Below are 22,925 nucleotides of genomic sequence, written 5' to 3'. Positions count from 1 at the left end.
GCGTTAATCCCATTCCCTGCTCCAATGCAGTTGGTGCTGCACAAGCAGCTGCGCTAAAGGCTGCTTCTGCTGCAGCCTCTAGATTCCTTCCAGCATTTGGAGACTTGTCCCATAGAGACAGGGGTTGCAGAGCATCTGCTTGAGTGCCTGTCTCCATTTGCTGCTTTTGGCACAGGACCTCAGACACAGACGATGCTACATTCAGTGCGGCTGCAGTGTGATTCTGTGCTTTGTGTGTGGTGTTGGTTTTGGGGTTGGATCATTCGTTGCTGTTGAGATTGTCTTAGCCGGTCCCGGTTGGCCCTGGGGTGCTGCCTGGTGCCAGGCTGGCCATGGTTAAGATTCTCTAGGTGTGCATTTACGAGGGTTTTGCTGCTGTGGAAGAGAGCTGAACCTTGCGCCATGCAGAGCAGAGCAGCACTGTTTTGTCCATCCAGTGGTTGCATATACCCTTTATGAGGGCTTAGCACAAGCAAGACAGGTCAGACTGGATACCTATGGGTTTCCAGAACCCCATATCAAGCAGCCTTGTACTTTGGGGTCTTCTGCTGAGAAGAATTTAAGCAAGACGGGTTGGCTGAAAAGCAGATTGGGGGAAAGGTTTAAAGGAAGTTTGGCTGCTTGAGATGGTGTCTGGGATGGGCCCCAGACAACTTGTCAAAAACTCTGATCCTAATGCATGAAGCTGCTGCACTGGGTTTAACAGAGTCTCCCTCATCCAGCCATAACTGATTTTGGCACAAATCCTCCTGGGTTATTTATCATGTTGATCTCTTCTATGGAAGGCATGTCTTGGAGAATGAACACTGGTGTTACAAGACCATATGTAAAGTGTGCGAATTGCTAACCTGGCTGTGCAGTCGCTGCAGCTCCTCCAAACTCTGCCTCAGTTTCCCCCGTTCTCCCTCCATTAATTCCCTCAGGGCTCGTGAATCCTCGCTTGTTCGCCTGATCTGTTCCTCTAACGTGTCGTCGTCGCTTCGTCGAGAGCTCTGAGAGCGGGAGAGAAATCTCTTGCTCAGATTTCACTTTAAAAAAGGCAATTGCATTAATTTGATACTGGTTTAGGATGGGGGGTACTAAACAAGGAAGAAGAAAGTGTGAATGTGCCTTTGGTAGAGTTTCAGTTTTGTTCCCATGTACCTCCACAGTGGAAACATGCTCAGCCAAGGGTAGTGCTTCTACACATGATAAAAAGAGCATGCAGACATGTTCTCACCTTAGCATAAGCCAGATTTACAGAGACCTACTGACCACTTGGTAACACACGGCTACAGTCCCCGTGTTTGTAGACCTTTTGCAGGACTCTCTATTTTTTATTTCACAAATACAACTTGATCTCTATGCTCAGCCTTCTTACCAGCTGCTACAGGTCCTGAAATGAGGAAGGTGGGTACTCCCATGTGGGTCTGCAGTTGCAGGGTCTGCACCATCTTCCTCAGCAGGGCATCTCAAATAAGTCATACTGGCAATGCAACCAGCTTGTGGGTGATGGAAATAGGCCTGATTTGAGCCATTGCAAAAAGTGAGGGGTTTTCTTGTAATTCTGCACTCCTGTGGATGCTGAGTGGTCCTCCATGCCATCCCCTCCTCCCCAGCAGCCCCAGGACCATACCCCACAGACACCATCTTGTGCCAGCAAAACCCTTCACCTGTCAATGGATTTGAGTCTGGCAGCTCTTGCCAAGACGTTTGTACCCAGTGCCAATTCGCAGGGGCAGAACCTACCCACATAGGGGTTGCGATGTTTTTGTGATACTATTGCTAATAAAGCAAGATTAGGAAAATCCTAAGAGAAATACCTGAATTGTGATGTATAAGACAATCTGCAGTATTTCCACATTGAAACTCTTAATTTACTGCAAATCTCAAAGAAAGCCTACTTTCATTAATTTTCCAGAATGACTCCCAGGCCAACGATAGTTGCATGAGCTTGAAACTTGTGGTGGTCTGATCACTGCAGGCTGAAACTCCATGTGCTGGCTTGGCTCTTGGCTGACCGTGTGAGACACACGGAGCAGGCTGTGCACTGTGACAGCCCGCCTCTGTGGGCCACAGAGGTTTTCTTGGAGACCAGGGACTTCAGGATCCAGTGGAAACCCGCAGCAAGCTCTGTCACCAGGGCAAGGGGACATGCACAAGCCAAGGTCTCTCTGTGCCACCAACTTACCGTGGAGTCTGCCCCATCCAGCACATTTTGTATCAGTCTTTTCAGCTCGCTGAGAGCTGCCCGTAGGCTGCCGGCTGGGACATCTTTGGCTGATGAGGTCTCTGAAGACTCATCCATGGAGGAGTCTGTAGAGACTGCTGAGTCTGCACTGTCGTTTCCTCTGAGATGGGAGCAGAGATATCGCACTTGGCAATATGCTTCCCACAGCTGCAGCCTCAGCTGGAACAAGAGAGCCTGACATTAGCTGGGACATCAAGGCCATGGAGATCCTCCTTCCACGGTGAAGTGAGGCATGTGATTGCCAAACCTCACAAATATTTGTCTAGCTTGCTATGCTGGTCTTGAAATGGATGCAGAGATTTACTTTCATACGGTCAAAAGGGTGTTGATACCAGAGCTGAGACCATAACCCCAATTTTCTGGCTCTTGGTTCAGCTCCAAATCCAGATCAAATGCATTAAACTCCCTCTCCCTCTGGGGCTGGTCACAGAGGTCCATGGGCTTTCCCAGGGGCTGGAGGGCAAATACCTGTTCTCGTTCTTGTTCCAGCTCCTCTGCCTCCATGCTCTGCTCTATCTCAGATAGGAGGGACGTGCTGGTTGTGTTGAAATTTTGGAGACTTCTCTCCTCACTGAGCTCTTCTACTTTCCCCTGCAGCTGCCGGTAGGACAGCCGCACCTCCTGGAGCTCCAGCTGGCTTTGGTGCAGCTTGCAAAGAAAATCAAGGAATTTGTCAAGGAAGCAGGAAAAAAAAAATATTAGTGGAGGTAATATGGACTGGATGAATCTCTTGGTTTGTGAAGGAGCTGAGACGGAGGAATGGGTTGTCATGAAAGAGGGTTTCCAGCCAGGAGGAAAGTACTCTTGGCTGGTATTGCTATTCATTGGAGCTTAATAATCTCCAAATGTCATTAGACACTGTTTAGACTCCAGAATATCCTGAAAGATAAAAATAGCAGGTTAATCAGCACTACAATGAGGAACATCATTGTGAAGAAGTTGGGACTCAGGTAAAAAAATTTGCTGAAAACAACACAGCAGGAAGTGAATCCAAAAAGAAAAGTAATACAGACATGTTTTTAAAATATCTATGCACATATATAAATACAAATATAGATTAAAAAAAGGGAAAAAAAGATTCAGGGCTGTTTTGGAGAGCTGGGAATCCAGTGGTTGTCAACCCACAGAAGAGAAATGAAAAAATCTTGCTCTCTACTAAAGTGTATGAAGCCATAGAGGTGCCAGCTTGTTCTCCGGGGAGTGACGTTTGGTGACACATGGCTGTGAACACCATGGGGCTTGTTGGGAAACCATCTGAGCAGTGAGAGCCATGAGGTCAGTTACTGCCCTCTGGGACAGCGGGCTCTAAAGAAGCCCCTTCTGAAGCCAATTCTGTTGTTAAAAAATTAAGTAAAATGAACTGCAACCAGAGTTCTCTGCTTCCTTTTACATTTCCCTCATTTCCCCAGCACCCTGTCCCACTCCCTTGGTCAGATCTCCCTCCCAAGCCGCTCTTTGCTGTCAAGATGCCCCACTGCGGCTCATGTTATCAGTCCCTATGGGGAACACCCAGGACCTTGCTTGCTGCCATGCTTACATGAGCCATTTTATTCTTCCAGTTGTTTTTTCTCCTAGTTCCTGATTATCTTCCTGGTCAATTTTACACCAAACCATGTCTTTTACTCCATTTCCCCCCTCTTCCCTGTCCCATCGCTGCCTCCTCACCTGCAGGTCCTTGTCATGGCTTTGTCTCTCCAGGATGAGGACTCGGTCCTGCAGCTCCTCCACGGTTCCCTGGAGCAGGTCGTTCTCCTCCATCATGGCACTAAGGCGATGCTCCAGCTCCCGTTTTCTGTCCGTCAGCATTTTGATCTGCGGAGGAAGGAGAGGCGACGTTGGACCTCGCACTTTCCAGGGAGCAGAGAGGAGGGCAATCACATTCCCAAGAGAGGAATGAAACAGCAAAAAGCAAAAGTATGCACATATGTATTCTGTACCTGCATGAGAGAAACTGTATCTCTGTGGGCGGTTTAAAGCTTAGGGAGGCTCTGAAAGGAACTCCTCCTTCCCTAGGCTGCAGGGCAGCTCCGAAGGGGCTGGATGTGCCTTGGCAGGAGGCCAGGGAGCAGGCAGAAATGTCCAAATGGATTAAGCGGAGACTAGCCCTGCCCACCCCTTGTACCTTAAAATTTGCAAGACTAGTTACTTTTCCTGGCTGGTCCTCGACTGAGCATGGTGGCATTTTCTCCTGTATGGGTGCTGGAGGCCACAGTGTGAGCCTGCGAGATCCTGCTCCCCACAGGGCTGTGCCGCAGCACTGCCCATACGCTTAATTGCTGCATGTTCACCAGGTCCTCACCAGGGATTTTTCTGTCTTTTTACTTGTGAAGACTCCTTTCTGTGCTATGCTTATTTTTAGTCTCCCAGTGATTGGTTGCCGTTAAAATTGGTTCATTTCTTTTAATTGTCAAGGGCAGCGATTTCAGGCGAAGAGGGACAATGTGCCAAGCAAAACCTCTGTGATTCAGTTAGCTGGGAACAGTGCACAGGATGAATCAGTACTAGCCAAGGTCACTTCTTTTTAACCAAGAAAAGGGAGCCTTTTCCCAGATTAGTACACACAGGACCTCTGGGGACTGGGTATGCCATTTACCAGTCCAGTGTAATCCTCAATATTCCCTATGGCCTCCTTTCAGTTCATGGACCATAGACAAATTCAGCCACTTCCCACTGCTTTCTTGGTCTCTTTGGGACCTTGTCTCTTTGCTGCTTTCCAGGTTGCTGGAAAGATTTGGCTGCATGAAGGAATACTAGCAAAGTGTGTGGACTTGCTATTTCTGCAGGTTAAAGGCTGCTGCAGGTATTAGAAAGCTGCTCTTAGGTGACTAATGGTTTCTGAGATGTCTCTTCCCACCACCATCATGATTTGTGTGGGTTGGAGAAAAGGGATGTGAGAAAAATAAGAGGTATAATACAGAAATTGTATCAAGAGTTCATTTTTGGTATCGAAACCAGTAATGAACACCCTGTGAATGACTGTGTAACAGAAAAAACATCGTTCTGCCGTGGGCCCTGGGCCATAGGAAGGGCACAGAGGGAAAGGGATTTGGGAAGCAAGAGACAGGAAGGAGGTGAGGAGACAAGGTGAGGCATGCACAGTGACAGGCATGCATGATGACAGCAATGCACGTGTGGGCAAAGCCTTTCCGAGCCTTTATACTTACTTCAAGGACCTGCTGCTCCACACCAAGGGGAAGGGAAGAAAAGGCGAGGGACCAGCAGGGAGCAGGTGGGAGTGGGAGAAAAGAAGAAATTGAGAGATCTTAGGAAAAGCTCTTCTAGATAGCTTATAAACAAAAGAAGTGGTAGGGTAGTAGAGTTGGACATCTTCTACCCCTCTGGTTCCTGCCTACAAGGTCTCCAGTGACCCCCATCAGCGAAGGAAAGAGCAAGGAAGGTAATATCATTCCTGCTAATGTACCAGAGTTAAACCAGGCAGGGACTCCTTGCTTTCCCACACATGGCTCAGAGGCAGGAGAGGATTGCTGCTTTCTTTGCAAGCATGAGAAACAGAAAAAACCCTCTTGCAGACCTTCCCACCATGCCCCAGAGTTTAATCTGCACTGGGCAGCAGGCCTGTAAGAGCACAGCCATCGTTTACCTCCTAGAAGATCCTTCTCATCCGTTGATTTTGTAGGCGTGCTTGTGGCCGAGACAGCAGTGGAAGCTGGCCTGTGCCACCCCAGCCAGCCCTGGGTTGCAGCAAAAATCCTCACCGGGGTAGTCCTTTGCCCCACAGCTACCATCCTTCTCTTTGTTTGCTCCAAGCAGCAGGTTTTGTTTACCTGGCTCATTATACAAGTTAAAACAGCCCTGGCCACTTTTTGAAGGAGTAAGGCTGAGCACGGGTGACTCACCTCGGCCTGAAGGCTCTCGAGCCGCACGATGTGTTGGCTGCTGGAGGAGTTCTTCTCCCGAAAGTCCTCCCGGAGGCTGTGGACCTGCAGGGAGAGCTGCCGCTCCACCTCGGACGCCTGCAAGGAGAGACCAGCTGGCGTTACCCCGGGGGGTCGTCCCATAGACAGAAAGCAGTTATCTCCTCCTGCCCATGGGAAGCTCTGCCCCAACATGACTTCTGCACGAGCCCTAGTTTTGGCAGAAACTCTGAAGCCCACAGAGTCTTGTCGAGGGAAAAGCTCATCCTGGACAGACATTGAGGAGAGTAGCCATTTACACCATGTTGATTTTCCCCTGGGGCAGCCAAAGGGACACAGCCTATAACTTTCTTCCATTGCAAAATAGCATGACAGCTCCCATGCCCTACAGGGAATTTAGTTTTCCTCAAAAACAGTAGCCTGATCGTGGGTGAGGAGGAGACCAGGCCACTCGCAAAGGCAGAGGGGAGGCAATCTCCATAGACCCCGGAACCACTGCTATTAAATTTATGTTTTCTAAACCTCTGAACATCTTTGGCACAGCTCTAAAATAACAAGTGCTCTTTGCCTCTGATTTCTGGCTCCCGTCAGGGCCAGACGGAGAAGCATCCGCTCCGCATGACTGTCGGTGCAGGATCGCTGGGCTTGGCCCTCTTTCCCATTTGGAAGGAGGGTTGCCCCATTTATGCGGGGTGGTTTGAGGACAGTGGAAAGGCCATTCCTACCTGCAGGATGCAGGCTGCAGGCAGCCTGTATAAATGACAGCTTAGACATGTTAACTACTCTCCAGACAGCTTTATGGCTGATTTTTACATGGTGAACACACTTGTTTAGGCTTGTAAGAGAACATAAGGTTTTTATGACAAATCCCTAATGAGACAGCACAAATGGATGGTTTTCTATTTAATTAGCCTCCATCAGGTTCCATTACACTTAGGCACAGACCTCCCCCTCCAGCATATCAGCTGGAAGTGAATCGATCCCCTTCAAGAGGCAGCATTGCCGTCCTGCTCGGGGCACAGACAGAGCTCTATATCCAACGGCAAATGCCATCAGCGGCCACAATGCCTTACACAGGGAGGTGAGATGGGAGGGAGGGATGGGGGCAAGAAGAGAAAACCCGCTTTGGGGTCAGCAGCTGTGGGCAGGTTTGGGAGTGCATCCCGTCTGGCAAACGCGGGTCAGGATTTGACCCAGGGTGCTCTGGCTGATAGGGAGCCCAAGGCTCCACCAAAGGGTGCAATGACTTTGCTCTAGTAGCTTGTGACTTGAGGAATGAGGTCCCAGCTCCCAGCCTGAGCTGCCCACAAAGGCAACACTACCCCCTTTTAAAAATGGTCCCTTATTTTGCACAGTCAGCAGCAAAATAATCCAAATCAGAAGCAAGAGGTAAAAGGCTGTTCCAGCTCCATCAAGTGGAGGAAACTGTGGTTGCCCCCAACACTGCTTGCTTGCAGGGGCAGCAGAAAACAGAAGCGTGGCCACTGAAATCAGCCAGGCTCTGACCACTGGCTTCTGGAATGAGAAATGGTTTCCAACAATAAGAAATAATCTTGTCTACCAATTGGTTCCCTTCTTATCCTGGACTAGCATAACTGGTCTTTTCCCCTTCTTTAAAGCCTCACATCAGAGGCCTTTGCGTATCGCCCTCACCTCATTTATTTAATAAAGCTTCCTTGCACAGGCAGAGTACACAAAATATAATGATAGCACAGCACTATAGGAAGGGGTTGGTTATTTTTCTTCCCTTAAGCAGCTATAGATTTCAGAGCATCCAGAGCAGCTATTAATTGGTGACACTAAAGAAGATGGATGGATTGTGCTTTTTTTTAATGATTCACTTGCTTTTGTAAAGACTGCTGAAACATCTTCATGCTGAAATACTCCGCGGGAGCTAGCAAGGATGAAAAAGCACCAGATGAAAAGCACTGAAGGATTTTGCCTGCAAGATGCTGACCACACTCCCAAGGAGCACAAGTGGTACCAGATGAGATGATACACCAATATTTGATAGTTAACTGTATAACATAATTTACATGCTAGAACAATTCTATGTACAGATAGCATAAATGTACAATATAGCAGTAAGAAACAAGGGAGTGTTAACGGCATTGTAAAAATCCCTGGTAAGACAATACATAGCTGCTGCTGTTAGTTCTTGTCCCCATGCTCAGATTGGAGCAGGTGAAGGGATGGGCTGCAAGCGTGATCCAGATCGTGGAAAGTCTGTTATATGAAAGGAGACTAAAAAAGGATGGCTTGTTTTATCTCATGCGATGAATGCTGAGAGAGGACTCCCTATAAATACATCACGGATAAGCACACAGAAGGGAGAAGCGCTATTTAAGCAGAAGCACAATTTTGGCAGAAAAAATGATGTGAATAAATTGCATGGGTATATTAAGGCTGGGAATAGGAAGATTTCTACATTTCCAAGGAGCTGCAATAGGATTCCTCCTCCTGCACCATTACAGTAGGAGACATGGTGGCAAAAATTAATTTTGTGATGGAGCTGGATCACTTTATCATGCAGTTTCTTTCAGAGGGTTGCCTATGACAGAAGGGAAATGAATTGACCTCAAAGGTCCTTTCCGGTACTAGACTGCTTGCAGGACTGTAAGGTTTGTATTCACCAGCTTTAAATCATCATCTGGAATTTATCTACTTGCTGCTCAGCTTACACGCTCACACATCTTATTCCTGCAGTTATAGCTCACATGGAGGGAAGAAAGGACTCATTTATTGTTAGCGTTTAGGGCCCTAAAGCAGACAGGATGTTACAGTGTCATCTCGGCGTACACCACTCACATCCTATCTCATGCAGTAGAGAAAAGTAAAAATAATACTTTCTTTAGCCTCATACAGTGCAGAATACTCTCTCCGACCAGCCGTTTAACAGAAGTAAACAGAAATGACTGTATCATGTTTTTCCCTCCGCAGGAGAATGAGGAAGAGTCTTCATCCAGTTCTTCTAGACGAGGAAATGGCTGATATCTTTATTCTCACCTTTGCAAAGACTTGATTTTTCATAGACATGAGACAAAGTCCTCTGAGCTGAGCTCTGGTCATGGAAACCCCCTTTTCATGCTACATTTGTTTCAGAGGTTATTCGTACTGCTGCCGAACTACCTTTTCTAATTGATTATAAAGTCTAGATTTTAACATCAACTTGCATTATTTTATGGAAAGCCACCTTGACAGTGTCCAGTATTTGTCAGGCTTTATGGCGTATTTTTATATGGTGTCTGCTTGGGTTCTCCACACTGCTGTACATGAGTGCATGTGTACGTGTGTGTTTTAAACCATGAGCTCACTACTGATAACTTCTAACATGCTCTTTTACTTAGTGTCATCAGAAGATGTAACCTTCTATCTACATTTTCCCTTTATGCTCAAATAAGCTACGCCTTTTATTGAATGGAAGCGAGTTTCTTCTGCCTCAGCCAGTCTGGCTCTACTCTCATTATGCAAACTGTAGGGCTTTCTCTTCCCCATCAGTGTTTTCCCAAAATTAAAAGCTAAAACCTTTTGTGGTTACGTCAATCATTTAGCGATGCATTGATTTTGCTAGAGAGAAGTAATATTCTTTCCAGAAAGGCAGACATATATCGCCCAACACCATAGCTTTGTTCTGTAGTTAAAAAAGAATTAATTTCCTAGGTATAGGCAAATTAGCCAACACAGCCACCAGGCAGAGTTTGAAATGTATCTGCAAAAGCATAGACATCAATTCACAATCAAATATATTCAATCAACTGTGAGATTTGTTTTCTGGACTTCAGGCAAGGTTTAGATGAGATTTGGGCAGTGCAAGAAGAAAGGAAGAGCAGGAGGACATTTTGGCCTCTGCTCTAATTAAATTTTTTTTCATTGCAAACCTGATTAAGTTTCTCTCATGATTAATTCTGAAGTGCTAAAATACACAAAACTGTGTAGATATTTGGCAGAAAAATATGGCTTACCAATTACAATAACTCCGTGAAGTTTAACATCTGGAATATACGAGCAATAAATAAATTAAATAAATGTAAATAAATTGGAGCAGTGACACTCCTGTGAAGAGGGGATCTTTGAAATGTTTGGGATGGACTGTGAGAAATGAACGGCCTGTAGGTTAATCTCATTCAAAGAAAACCCTCTTTGGGGGGAAGATTTGCTAAATAAAACTAACTGCAATCAAAATATCCAGCTATAAGTCATGTCAGAAAGAAAAAGAGAATGGAAAAAGTTTAATAGATTGTAGCTGGGTGAAGAAACCAATGTTTCCATATGATTTACTTCTACAAACAAGATGATTCAAATTTAACAAAGGATATTGAAGATTTTCTTGCCTAAAATAGCTAAGAAAGAGAAGTCCTAATTAGTGCTAAATTTGTAACACTCAGGAGGGCGTGTTACCCCTTTTATTAATTTGCTATTAGCTGAGTTCAAGGGACTCCCCGTTCCCACTGTGGTAGCATTAACACTTCAAACCACTAATCGCTGCCTCCCCTGGCTTCAGGTTCCTGGATTCCCAGCTCTTCTCTTGGCTACTGAAACGCAAGCAAAGGAGGAAACATCAAACATCTTGCTTTAGAATAATAAAAAAACTCCATTAATCTGGCTGCCGAGGGAAGCCCGAGAGAATTGGGATTGCTGCCCCACCACCGCAGCCAGCACCCCGGCACCCCGGTGCCCTCCGGCGGTGGCGGGAAGCCTGGTTTTGCGGGCTAGCCGACCCGTGCCAAGAAGGCGGTGAGGCCATGGCTATTTTCCAGTCCTTGGCACGCCAGCACCGTAAGCAACCACCTATACTTTGCACACCTGGAGGTTGCCCAGTTTGGGAATCTTCGAGAGATTTTTACCAGAGCTTTTAATTCAGGTCAACTTTAAATTGTTATTTGAAGCATTAGTCTATCCAGGAAAGTGCTTATGTAATAGCAGCATTTGCTGTTCGTCACCTTTTGAGTTTGCATTTGCTGATTTATGTGCACAGAGGAGTGATTCCCTGATGGATGGCCCCTGCGTCGCGGCACCCTCCGCTCCGTTACGGCAACGCCGCCGCACGTGTGGAGAAGAGCAATGGCACTGTGGTGGGTTGGCCAGATGCCCACCCAGCCGCTCTCTCACTCCCCCTCCTCAAGAAGATGCGGGAGAAAATAAGATGAAAAAGCTCGTGGATTGAGATAAAGACAGGGAGATCACTTACACAAATTCAGCAGAATTTGAAGTAAAAACAGTGACTGGGAGACATAATGGGCAATGCTCGGACTGGCCATTGCCAGGGACTGGATTAATAGTGGGGATTTTTTTGTGGTTGTAAAGTGGTGAAGGGAGGAGGGGTGGAGCTGTACTGCGTGTGTGTACTGCCCACCTTCGCAGTGTTGTGACGACGCCACTTCGATTTTGGTGCGAGGAGATTTTTTTGTGGTTGATGTCAGTGAAGTTTGTGAAGGCTGTGCGACGAGTGTGTATTTTAATGACAATTCTTAAATATGTTTTCCACCGAGGCGAGGGGTGGAATTTATTGGCTCTAGGTATCCAGGCAGGCAGCGGGGCTGCAGGGACCTCTCTGAGGAGAGGCCGGGGCTGCCCCGTGCCGGACACAGCCGGTTCCAGCCGGTTCCGCAACAGCTCCACTGCAGGGCACTGCTGAGCCTGTCAGCGACGCCAGTGGCACCTCTGGAAAAAGGTACTTGAGAAAGGACAAAACACTGCCGGGCAGCGACGAGTGAGGTAAAAAATGTGAGAAACAGCCCCATGAGCACCAAGGTTGAAGGAGGAGGAGGAGGGGGCCTGGCTAAGCCTTCTCCGGACGACCTCTTCCCACCGCTCCCCAGTGCGGCGCAGGACATTGGAGCTGGGGAGTGCTGTGCGTGATGGCCGGGGCCAGCATTGTCCCCATCTCTGCCAAATGATGTGGTGGGGCTGAATCCTCCTCTCCTTGCCTCATCCCTTGCTCTGCTACTGCCCAGGTGTGGGGACATTTAACTACGCAAAGTATGTAGCAGCTTGGTCCTGGTGTGAGAGCCGTCACTGCCTGGAGAAGTTGTGTGGAAAAATGAGAATTGAGGAAACCTGCAACACTTCCAAAATATTTTGATTGTAAACATCCAACAGAGACCATTAACATTGATCCCATGGGATATTTTTAGAAAAAATGGATTTTTAAGCCTGTAAAAGTGCTAGGATAATGCTATGTAATATAGACATATTATATACCCAGTAGCTATAAGCAGAGTGGCAGGTGGATTAAATACCAGTAGCCAGACTGAGTACATTTGCTCAGCTTTTGCAGGTAAGATTTACTTCCTAACACAGGTTTCTTTCTGCTCAGGAACCATCTCTGCAACCTGCTGAGAGAGACCGTCAGCCCACTCCCTAGTGTTCTTGGTTTTCACCCCCAGCTGACTGCTGCTTCATTTTGGTAAGATCTGCGAGGCGGCCATGGTAGGGATATGCAGCATCCAGCCTGAGGTGTCCTCACTGGGGCCTGGCACTGAAGTCATACATCTATGTGAAATTGTGAGCTGGATGTGGGACACTGTCTCCCTGTCTCTGTCACCTTTTTCAGTGCAATTCAGGCAAATTACTTCGTATCTGGCATTTGGTGCCTTTGTACCACACACCTTCACACTCAGCTACCTGCAATGGTCTTTACACCCCTGCAGGTCTCCTCCTGGTTATTCCTTCTCTCTTCTTATTCAGAGGATCCAATAACTCCATATCTGCTTAGACAGAAGGGTTTGATGTTGTGGCACACTGCCTGACCTCCTTTGTCTCACCCGTACAGGCTGATGAGCCTTCTCTTTAGTGGGAAACAGGCTGACATTGTAGAGCGCAGGCTAGCTAGATTGGTTGGGGCGTCCTATACTAGCCACAGAGCAGGTGAACAAAAGAAGAAACAAATGAGCATTTTTTTAGCACAAAATGGACCTGTCAAGAAAAAAGGGAATCAAAGATCTAAAGGATGAGGGTCCTTAATTGCCAAAGCAAGGAGTCTGAGTAATAGAGAAGAGGCACTGGAATTACTCTTTTACAAGCATCAGGCTCCGGACACATTTCTGATGGGTAAAGCCTCATGGCTGCAGCATTAAACCTAGTCTGAGAGGATTCTGTGAGACAAAGGACAGCAGTGGCATCTTATGCTAAGATCTGCACTACTTCCATAGTTGTGACATTTTGGAAATACGATACTTTATTGCTTGCGTGAAAGTGAGACTTCTTTGCTGCAGATCTGTTCCCCTTTCCCTTCTGTAGGACAAGTAGGAAATGCTTAGCATGTCCTTTGACCTCACTCCTATTTACCTGAGTTTTAAAATAATATAAACAAGAATCTGAGTAGTTTCCTCTCAACACACCCCAGTCATGCAGGGGGCTCTTGTGGATGGCAACGAGTTAATGCCGCATCAGCTCAGATGCCTCACACCTGAGAGGCAGAGGCCAGGTGGGAGCCAGCTATAAGAGAGAGCAGGGAGCAGCTGGTTTTTTTGCGTGTGGGGCTGGGCTTGCACCTGCCTATTGAGGTGGAGAAGTATTGTTAGAGTGGAGATGTTTAGCACCTTAGTGGAAACCTCCGCAAAACCTGAACCTGCTCAGCCTGAAGCTGGATCGCTTGTTTTGGGGGGTGAAATGCTTGCATTGGCTGACTTTGGTCCCATGTTTCTTGTGGCTGGAGGGCTGGAAGTGCTGCTGGAGACAACTGCTGTTAATACGGAGACACATTAAGGTACTGCTACTTTTTTCTTTCCAAGTGTCCTTGAAAAATCCTTTTAATGGGGATAGTGAACTTTTGCTGCATCACTAAGCAAAGCATGAAAGAGTAGATAGTCAGGGTTTTCCTGGCAATGTAATTGTTCTTTTTTTTCCCTTGCTATAAGGTAAGCTGATATATGAGAACCGGTTTGCAACGCAAACATCTGAATGTTTGGCAAAGAGCTCAGGGGAATGAAAGCAAAATGGTGGTCTTCATCTTGTTTTCAGGAAGTGCTCAAATAACTGTTTGGCTGAGGCCAGAAACCATTAGCTTAGGCTAAATCATCTTGCAGGATTAGGAACTGCTGTTTAGAGGAGTAGCAAAGACAGTTGTGTGGCATATGGGGGCAACTCGATCTGGGTGTAATGTCTCTAGGTTCATTGTTTGAATGAAAGAAATACCTTCACAAGTAGATCTGGGTTGTGCACATGTTTTAGGAGGTGCTTAAACACGAGCCTCCCTTTTTTGTGGTTTATTCTTGACCTAAGCATTTGGCTCTTGTGGAGAGGAAAATACAGTGTGTGGAAAAATGAGTCAGCCTGCTTCCTGCGGGAGGGACTGCCGGAGGCCTACTGCTTTGAATGCTGCAATAAATTAGCACTGGAGATAACTCGGAGGACAAAGTGTGCCTGGAGGACACACAATGCTAAGTAGTGCAGTGGCTCTTGCTCTCTGTATGCAAATTCTGCTTGCAGAAGAAATGAGGGAGATGAGACAGCCTTGCACAGTGGCTCCCAGGGCTGGTGTCTGTTGTAGGGCTCTTAATGGAGAGCTGAATATGGGGCTTGTTGGCAGCAGCTTGGCTCCTGGCTGTTGAGAAGGAATACGGTAATAAGGGGTAACACTAGCAGGCTCTTCTAGTTCTGTGTAGATGCTGCACATAGAATCATAGAATCATACAGGTTGGAAAAGACCTCTAAGATCATCGTGTCCAACCGTCAACCCAACACCACCATGCCCACTACACCATGTCCCTAAGGGCCTCATCTACACGTCTTTTAAATACCTCCAGGGATGGTGACTCCACCACTTCCCTGGGCAGCCTGTTCCAAGGCCTGACCACTCTTTCAGTAAAGAAATTTTTCCTAATGTTCAATCTAAACCTCCCTTGGCGCAACTTGAGGCCATTTCCTCTTGTCCTATCGCTAGTTACTTGGGAGAAGAGACCAACACCCACCTCGCTACAACCTCCCTTCAGGTAGTTGTAGAGCGCGATGAGGTCTCCCCTCAGCCTCCTCTTCTCCAGGCTAAACAACCCCAGTTCCCTCAGCCGCTCCTCATAAGACTTGTGCTCCAGGCCCTTCACCAGCTTCGTTGCCCTCCTCTGGACATGCTCCAGCACCTCCATGTCCTTCTTGTAGTGAGGGGCCCAGAACTGAACACAGTATTCGAGGTGCGGCCTCACCAGTGCCGAGTACAGGGGCACGATCACCTCCCTGCTCCTGCTGGCCACACTATTTCTGATACAGGCCAGGATGCCGTTGGCCTTCTTGGCCACCTGAGCACACTGCCGGCTCATGTTCAGCCGGCTGTCAACCAGTACCCCCAGGTCCTTTTCCTCTGGGCAGCTTTCCAGCCGCTCTTCCCCAAGCCTGTAGCGTTGCCTGGGGTTGTTGTGGCCGAAGTGCAGGACCCGGCACTTGGCCTTGTTGAATCTCATACAGTTGGCCTCGGCCCATTGATCCAGCCTGTCCAGGTCCCTCTGCAGAGCCTTCCTACCCTCCAGCAGATCAACACTCCCGCCCAGCTTGGTGTCATCTGCAAACTGACTGAGGGAGCACTCGATCCTCTCGTCCAGATCATTGATGAAGATATTGAACAGGACCGGCCCCAGTACTGAGCCCTGGGGAACACCGCTCGTGACCGGCCGCCAACTGGATTTAACTCCGTTCACCACAACTCTCTGGGCTCGGCCGTCCAGCCAGTTTTTTACCCAGCGAAGAGTGGACCTGTCTAGGCCGTGAGCCGCCACATGACCTGGAATGAAGCATTTGTTCCTCTGCACTTTAGTTACCTATTTGTAAATGGAAGCAGAAAGGCTTGTGGCTTTAAATAATCAAGTCAGGTGATGCTAAAGTGGAGCTGAGAGGAACCATCCCATTAACTTCAGTGGAGCCCAGCTTGGGTCCAGTGTGTTGCAAGGGGGTCTGGGACCTTCAGGTTAAAAAGCCTGTTGTCCCCCCGCACCTGTGTGTGAGACTGCAGTTTCTGAAGTTTTGCCTTGGCCTAGCAGAGGGAACTGGTAGTTTGAAAGCTGGATGGTCCGTGTTTTGCATCAGTAAGTTCAGTCATCTGCTCTCTTAGATAACTTCTAATGCATTTCTAATGCTTAATTTCCATGAGTAACTTATTTTTCCCTGACAAAAGGCATATTTTATCTTGATAGAGCATTTTGGCCAAGTTACCTTTGATGTGGGTTTTTAATCCAGATTTTTTGAGCTCAGTCTGACTTTCCTGCTTGAGCTAAAGGATGAAAAATCTATCTTCAGTAAATTTCTAGTGAGCCATAGTGTGGGTCAGATGATAGCCTAATGAAATACAAAATGCCTGACTAGTTTGGAAATAGCTGAACTGGAAACATGAAGACTTAACATGGCCGTTAAAACCTTTTGAAAAAAAGGAGCAGAAGCTTATGATGGTGGAGGCAAAGAGAAATGTAAGATACCCTCCTGCTCTGAGAGGCTTTGTTGTCTTCCCCTGGTAGTCAGAAGTCAGGACAGCCAATCTCTATTCTTGAATTTATTTTTTTATGAAATTGTTTTAGTCTAAGACTTTAAACCTGGAGGTGTTCAAACTCAAAAGTCTGTGCCTGGAAGCAAGACAATAATTAAGCTTCTTGCAGTCTCTTTCTCTGGCTTTAAGCACTCTAACTCCTTTATTTCAAAGAAAATGAACTGAGTTCTGTTGGGGATATCTAATATGTGATGGCAGGCTAGCAGCTCTCCCTGCTCTTGAAATCTTCATCTATACAGATGAAGCTGTTAATGTCAGAATATATTCTTTTAGGGTTTTGTAATAATATACAAACCAAAAACGTTCCAAGGTATGTAGAGCGGATGCTCAAACTTGCACTTACAAACATGTCTGAGTGCATAAAAATACTGGTGTCCATTCCCATACATGTGAAACGAATGGATGCCAAAAAAGATGGGGCAAAATTCAAGGACTTGGCTTAAAAGATATTAATCTCTCTCAGGAAGCCTTCAGACGGGAAGAGAGAAAACACTTTCTAAAATGTAGATGTATATTTAAGCTTTATGGTAGATTGACCTGAGAGATGTTTTATTAGCTTTTAAATCCCTGCCAACTCTGACTCCCAATAACGTCCATCAGGCCATTTCTTAAAAACAGTACCGATGTGTTTGCTTGTTTCTTTCACAACTTGATAAATTTATTTCAAAACCCAGAGGAGGAAGAGCTAAGAAGTCTTTTTTTTTTTTTGGAGTTTGGCTTGACTAAAGCAAGACAGAAGATGTTCTGTGCAGAAGGCTTATTTCTCATAGCCAATGCAGTAAAACTTGTGGCTCCTTTCTGTAGAAAAATAAGGAAACCCAAACCCTATAGTGAATATTGACCAGGATGGGAGCTACAGCTTTGAACTATTCCATTAAAACTTTTTTTTCACTAAGTGTTTTTATCACTGATAGGTGCAGTAGGGTCATAAATGAAAGGTGAGTGCCATAAAAATGAGCAAGTGCTCATCACAAAGTTTTGTGAGGGGGAAAAAAAAAATACCCACATGGCAGCATGTCACAATTGCAATGTTTAAATAAAAATGTCCAAATCTGCTTTCTTGAAAGATTGTTCTGGAGATGTTAGGTAACATTTTACTTAAAAATATTTCTTGGTCACCTAGTATTTGATCTGTTGTTCTAAATGCAACAGAACTGTGCTGGATAGCTGCAGACAAAAAGACAGAAAGCTTCTAGAGGTACCATTTAACTCAGCAATACTTCTTCCTGTTCTTCAGCAGCCTCCAGCTATTCCTGAATTGTTCTCCCCTGTTGGCAGCATGAAAAGATCTGTTTAGAGCATAAGGTCTTTGGAGCAGACTTGGAGCACAAGGCAGACCTTGCTCCTGGTGATTGCTGACAAAAGATAATTGCAATGTGTTAGTAATAACATCTGAGCACTCTGATCTGCTGAAGTCGAATACAGATCTATACTTTGTACATTACCATATGTAGTAAGTACACGAATGCTTGTCTCCTCTCAGCCCAGCTTTGCTCTGTTTCCACTAAGGTTCAGCTTATGACTCAGTGCAGCAGATGCTTGAACACAGAAGTGCTTGTTTACCTTTTTGTGCAGTGCCACAGATGTAAGCACTAAGGGGATTAGGTCTTTAAGTCGTAGATCCTCAGGGCAGGGGCTTGGTCTTCAAAGCAGTCTGCACCTTGATAGCAGTATGTAGTGGCAAATATGTAACAGTAACTTCTCGTGTGAGCCACAGCTGCTAAATTAAGCCACAGCAGGTGCATTTAAAGTTGAGGGTAGGTTTTCCGAACGACATCTGTAACCCAGCTTTTGGGAAGCTGCTGAGTACATCTGAGTGGCCAGATCTTCTTATGCATGTGTCAGCTTGGCAGGTGAGGCGCTCCCCTGAAGAGACTGCATGGGTGTTGCTGTGGCCAGAGTCTCTGGATGATGGGAGGGTCCAGAGACAAGAATGTGGATCTCTCCTTGGAGCCTTGTCCTCCTACAATCTAGCTTTTTAAAGTTCTTGCATGAATTTATTTAAATAACAGCTTTTGGCAAACTCACTGGCATTTTGGTACGTTAAGTCCTACAAAAAGCTGTGCTTGAAAATAAAAAATAAGTAGATGCGGACAGCAAAGTTAGCTGAAAAACAAGGTGGGTGCAGCACATACTGTAGGATGGTGTATAAAATATACTATGCTCTGCCAAATCATACACATGCAGGGGAATGCATTATCAGGGACTGGAAAGAGCCCCTCTCTGAGTTTCAGACTTTGGTGTATCTGTGAATATCGCTTAAGGTAAGGCATGGATGGTCCTGTATGGGGGAAGCCACCTCAGTCACAAACCCTTCATGTATTCAGTTATTTTTCAGATGGAGAAGAGGAGTGCTGTCAGAAGAAAAAACCTGTTGTAGCAACAGCCCAACAGCTGTGTTAGAGTAACTGCATGTGAACTAGAGTCCGCCGGAAGTGTTGCAGACAAAGGCTCTGTGCTTGGCCGTGGGCAGCAAATATGGCACACACATGCTATACACTTGGACTTGCACTTATAGCCAAGGTTTTGCAAACGTAGGTCAGGCGTCATTGAATCGAAAACCCTTTCCCCCGCAGTCTGAGATGCTGCTTAGAGTGATAAGAATCATTCAAGCTGTGTATTTTTTGGCACTGAGGCTGTTGCTTTCTGACAACTGACCCACACAGACACAGCAAGCTTGCGGTGGGCCTGGGCTGGGGCATGCAGCAGAGAGCAGGTGCCAGGCAGACATAGGGACTGGGGGTGATCTGCAGCCCACGTGTGTGCAACCAAGCCATGAGGCTGCCTGCAAACCAACACTGGGGTGTGGAGACCTGTAAGCACTGCACGAGATCTTAGATTGGGAAACATTGTACTGACAGATGCTGTGAGAATTAGCAGCCTGTCCTCTGTGCCTGATGCTGAGAAAAGATGTTTTTTCCCTCATGACTGAAGGTTTGATGGCTGAGGCTTTGTCTGGAAAGAAGTACCATCCTTGATAAAGCTGTCATGACCAGAGAAAGGGGAGCATGCTTTCCTCCTTCACCAAAATTCCCCGTTTCACCCTCAGTGATTTGCCTTGGAGGGGCAGAGTGTCTAAAGGCCTACGGGTGCCCTGTGGGAGAAAGGGGAGAGGGTGGGGAAAATGCTGTTGGTTTTGGCTCTGGTGCTTTTAAGCAAATGTCAGTACTGGTGAGTGTTATGTGCCCTGTGTATGTGCTTTCTGGCCCTAACTAGGTGACAGGCGACCAGTTAAAGTACACCAAGTAAAACACAACAAAAGTGGAGTGGCAGCAGCTGTTCTTCACTTCAAAGTCTCCCTGACAAGTTACTGGGTTCTTTGAGTGTGCTTTGTTTTGAAAACCCTGTTTGAGTGTGCTCATACTTTAACTGTGGCAACTTCCATTGCTTTCCAGTTATGTTCTTTTATCACTTTATCTTCAGCAGAGAGGGCTGCTTCACACGAGTGTGTGTGGATTATCCTGCACTTGAGCATGGGCTGATCTACTGCTCCAGTTCTTATGCTTCTATAGTAGGATTTTAAACTGGGATCTTCCCTAGCATTGCTGCATATAAATGATTAACTTTCTCTTCCTCTTGCTGCCCAAAAGCAAGAATAATGTGATCAGTGACAGAGGAGATCATGGTATTCAGCTCCCAGCAGTTTTTATTCTGCCTGCTTCTGTAGCTGAATTTCTCTATACACAAGCCCGTGGTAGCAATACTAAATCCACTGAGTGCTTGCTGTGTGCAGGAGTGTCTAAAATGGTGTCACTTAAAACTTCTGCCAGTACATAGGCATGTGAGTTAGTTAGGAAGACTTTTATCCTATCTGTGCTAAAAATCACCTGCCTTAAGCCACTGACCGCTTTTCCCCCCTCCTGTCTTGCACGTGATGAGGTGTGCGCTGGAGTTGGCAGATGGCTGGGGAGCAAATAGGTCCATAGAAGCACGCAAAGAAATCATGTTGCATCATTGCTAAGCAGCTTGTGCCAAGACTTGGATTTTCTTCTGCCTGTTGCTGCCCTGCCTGCATTGGTTCCCCATCACCCCTTGGCTTGGCTCTTCTGTGACCTACCTCCTGGAACAATCCTAGGGACCTTTTTTCCCCTCCTCTCTCTCAGCTCTCTCTAGTTGATCAGTCTAATAGATATCAGCCATGCCATATTGTTGAATTCATATATAGACACAATGCTATATATAGACACAACAAATCTCTGTTTGCTTAATTTGTTTGCTTAATTACAGAAATACTTTTGTTTCTGCTGTAGTGTGTCTGCTTTTGGTTTTGCTGCTCAGGCTGGTGCTTCTTTTAGCCTCCTTTCCTTGGCTCTGCTCAAAGATTTTTTTTTTTGTTCTGTTGAATTAGAGCAGATCTCCCCAAGCTGGGACATTATAAAGACTCAAATGAGTCTGAAGAAGGAACTGTAGTTTAACTGTGTCCCTTGCGCACCACAGGCTGTTTGTTATCTCTTGATACTCTGACCCTTAACACGTATGTATAATGCAGTGCTGCTTGGCTCCCTGCACTGGCATACTCTGCTCTTCCTACATGGGGAGAGGTTTCATCTGTGTGGTGTTAGTACCATGTGTGCCAAAAGCCTCTGGGTGCCCAGGTAGGCTAAATGGGGTACCAAGGGATGAACAACTTCTTCCTCACCAGGCCCAAACATGGTATGGAGCAGAGAAATGCTCCACTTGCAGAAAGCTTGTGGTGTTGGGGCTGTACCTCCTTGATTTGATGCTTTGGTCATGTCTGCTTGAGCAGCGGGGAGGAGTGGGCTGTGAGGGTGCAGCCTCACAGCCCATAGCTGCTTGCTCAGAGGCAGAAAGTCGTCTCAGTACAACTGGTGTCAGACAGAGTATGCACATGGATTTCAAGTGTTGACCTGAATCCAGGCTAGTTTTCAGAAATTAATAGGTTAAAGCGTAGCATAAGTTTGTTAAGCTGTTGCGGGGATTTGGAATTTCCCAGCGTGATCCCCACTGGCTCCAAGGGACAAAGGAGATAAAGGTATTAGAGCCCAAGTTTTCAGCACAAGCCTTCTCTTAAGTACTGATTCAAAATACAGCTTTACTTGTCAAGCTGTGAAATGCCAAGTATATCCACATGCCTCAAACTTGTTTGTTTGGAGGACAAGACAAATACTACCACTTAAAAAGCTCCATATTAGTTTTCATCCTTACTCAGGTTTACTGAAAAGTTCTTGGATTTAATATTGTTTATGGCAACATTTTAACATTACCAGGAAAGAAGAGTGTTTGGCCAGGTCTCTTCATAGAGCAGGAATTTACACAAGGGTTATAAGGCTCATTGGGGCTAATCCCTGCTAGCATTATACATCATCTGACAGTTGCCAAGGAGACAAGGATAATCTCAGTGAGACAAGATATGTGAGAAGGGTATTTATGGACATTTGCCTAACGATGCCGGTGGAATGCACCAAAAAGTGATTATTTGAGTGCCTTTGAAGTCCTGCCTCTTCTATGGTGAATATGGGAGACTGTTGGTACACAAGCAAAAAAATTTCCTTGTGGCATTAAAGCAGCAGCAACTTGGCCTTGATGTTTCCAACTTATCCTGCAGTGGCCTCATCCGCTGTTGCGCAAAGGGGCAGACAAGGCTTTTGCAGTGCTGCGAGATGGCTGCCCATCTGTCTGCACTCTGCGGCATCAGCAGACTGTGTAAGTATAAACAAGCCATTTCAGTCTGTGGTGCTGACACAAGCTTAATGAAAACTGTCCACTTCATGTGCTTGAAATACTAGCAGGTGCCTCATGCAAATGTCTTGTATGCCAAGTGATGTGAGGGGAGGGAAGAGTGGAGGAGGGGCTATATGTATATATATAGATGTGTGCTTTGGCAATGACTTTCCAGCATAACCAGCTGTTTCTTCCTTCCCTGTCCCCAGGGTGAGCCCAGTTGCACCATGGCCAGCTGGCTCTGGGTGCTTATGTCACATTCCCTGAGCTGTGAGAAGGGTTAACAGCACAGGCTACTTGGTATGTGAGTCTGAACAGGCATTTTGGTCGGATTAGGCCATTTCCCTGACCTGGGGTGGCTTATAGTTCTGCTTAGGGAGATTAAAAGAAGCAGGAGAGCTAATATCTTCATTTGAACAAGTTCATGCTTGGAAAGGCTTCTGCATCATCTGTTTCACACAGCAAAACTTTCTTGGCAGTGTGCTCCCTGGCCACGAGAACGGGCAGAGACTGGTGGAGGCGGCCCATATCTGGGACCAGGAGCACTAAAGCTGTGTGGTCTGGAACTGTCCCACACTGGGCAAATCTTCCCTTCCTGTGTTGAGGTGAGGCAGTGACCTGTAATGAAGGGAGAAGGGCTGCCTGTCTCCTTCCCTCTCCCCCAACTTGA

At 46.5% G+C, this 22,925-nt stretch overlaps 1 protein-coding gene across 1 annotated transcript in view; it reads right to left on the bottom strand.

Annotated features, from left to right (window-relative positions):
• BICDL1 (BICD family like cargo adaptor 1) overlaps nt 1–22,925 on the bottom strand; it is a 50,645-nt gene that overhangs the window by 10,315 nt on the left and 17,405 nt on the right. Inside the window, exons 3-7 of the mRNA XM_075167093.1 lie at nt 6,088–6,204; nt 3,896–4,042; nt 2,699–2,878; nt 2,171–2,389; nt 849–992 (exon numbers count right to left, since the gene is read on the bottom strand). Coding sequence (XP_075023194.1) covers nt 849–992; nt 2,171–2,389; nt 2,699–2,878; nt 3,896–4,042; nt 6,088–6,204 — 807 coding nt within the window. The remainder of the gene's footprint in view (nt 1–848; nt 993–2,170; nt 2,390–2,698; nt 2,879–3,895; nt 4,043–6,087; nt 6,205–22,925) is intronic.

Source organism: Calonectris borealis, chromosome 18 (assembly GCF_964195595.1).
Source record: "Calonectris borealis chromosome 18, bCalBor7.hap1.2, whole genome shotgun sequence".
In the NCBI taxonomy this organism is placed as follows: domain Eukaryota; kingdom Metazoa; phylum Chordata; class Aves; order Procellariiformes; family Procellariidae; genus Calonectris; species Calonectris borealis.
This window is presented reverse-complemented; position numbering and strand designations above follow the sequence as displayed.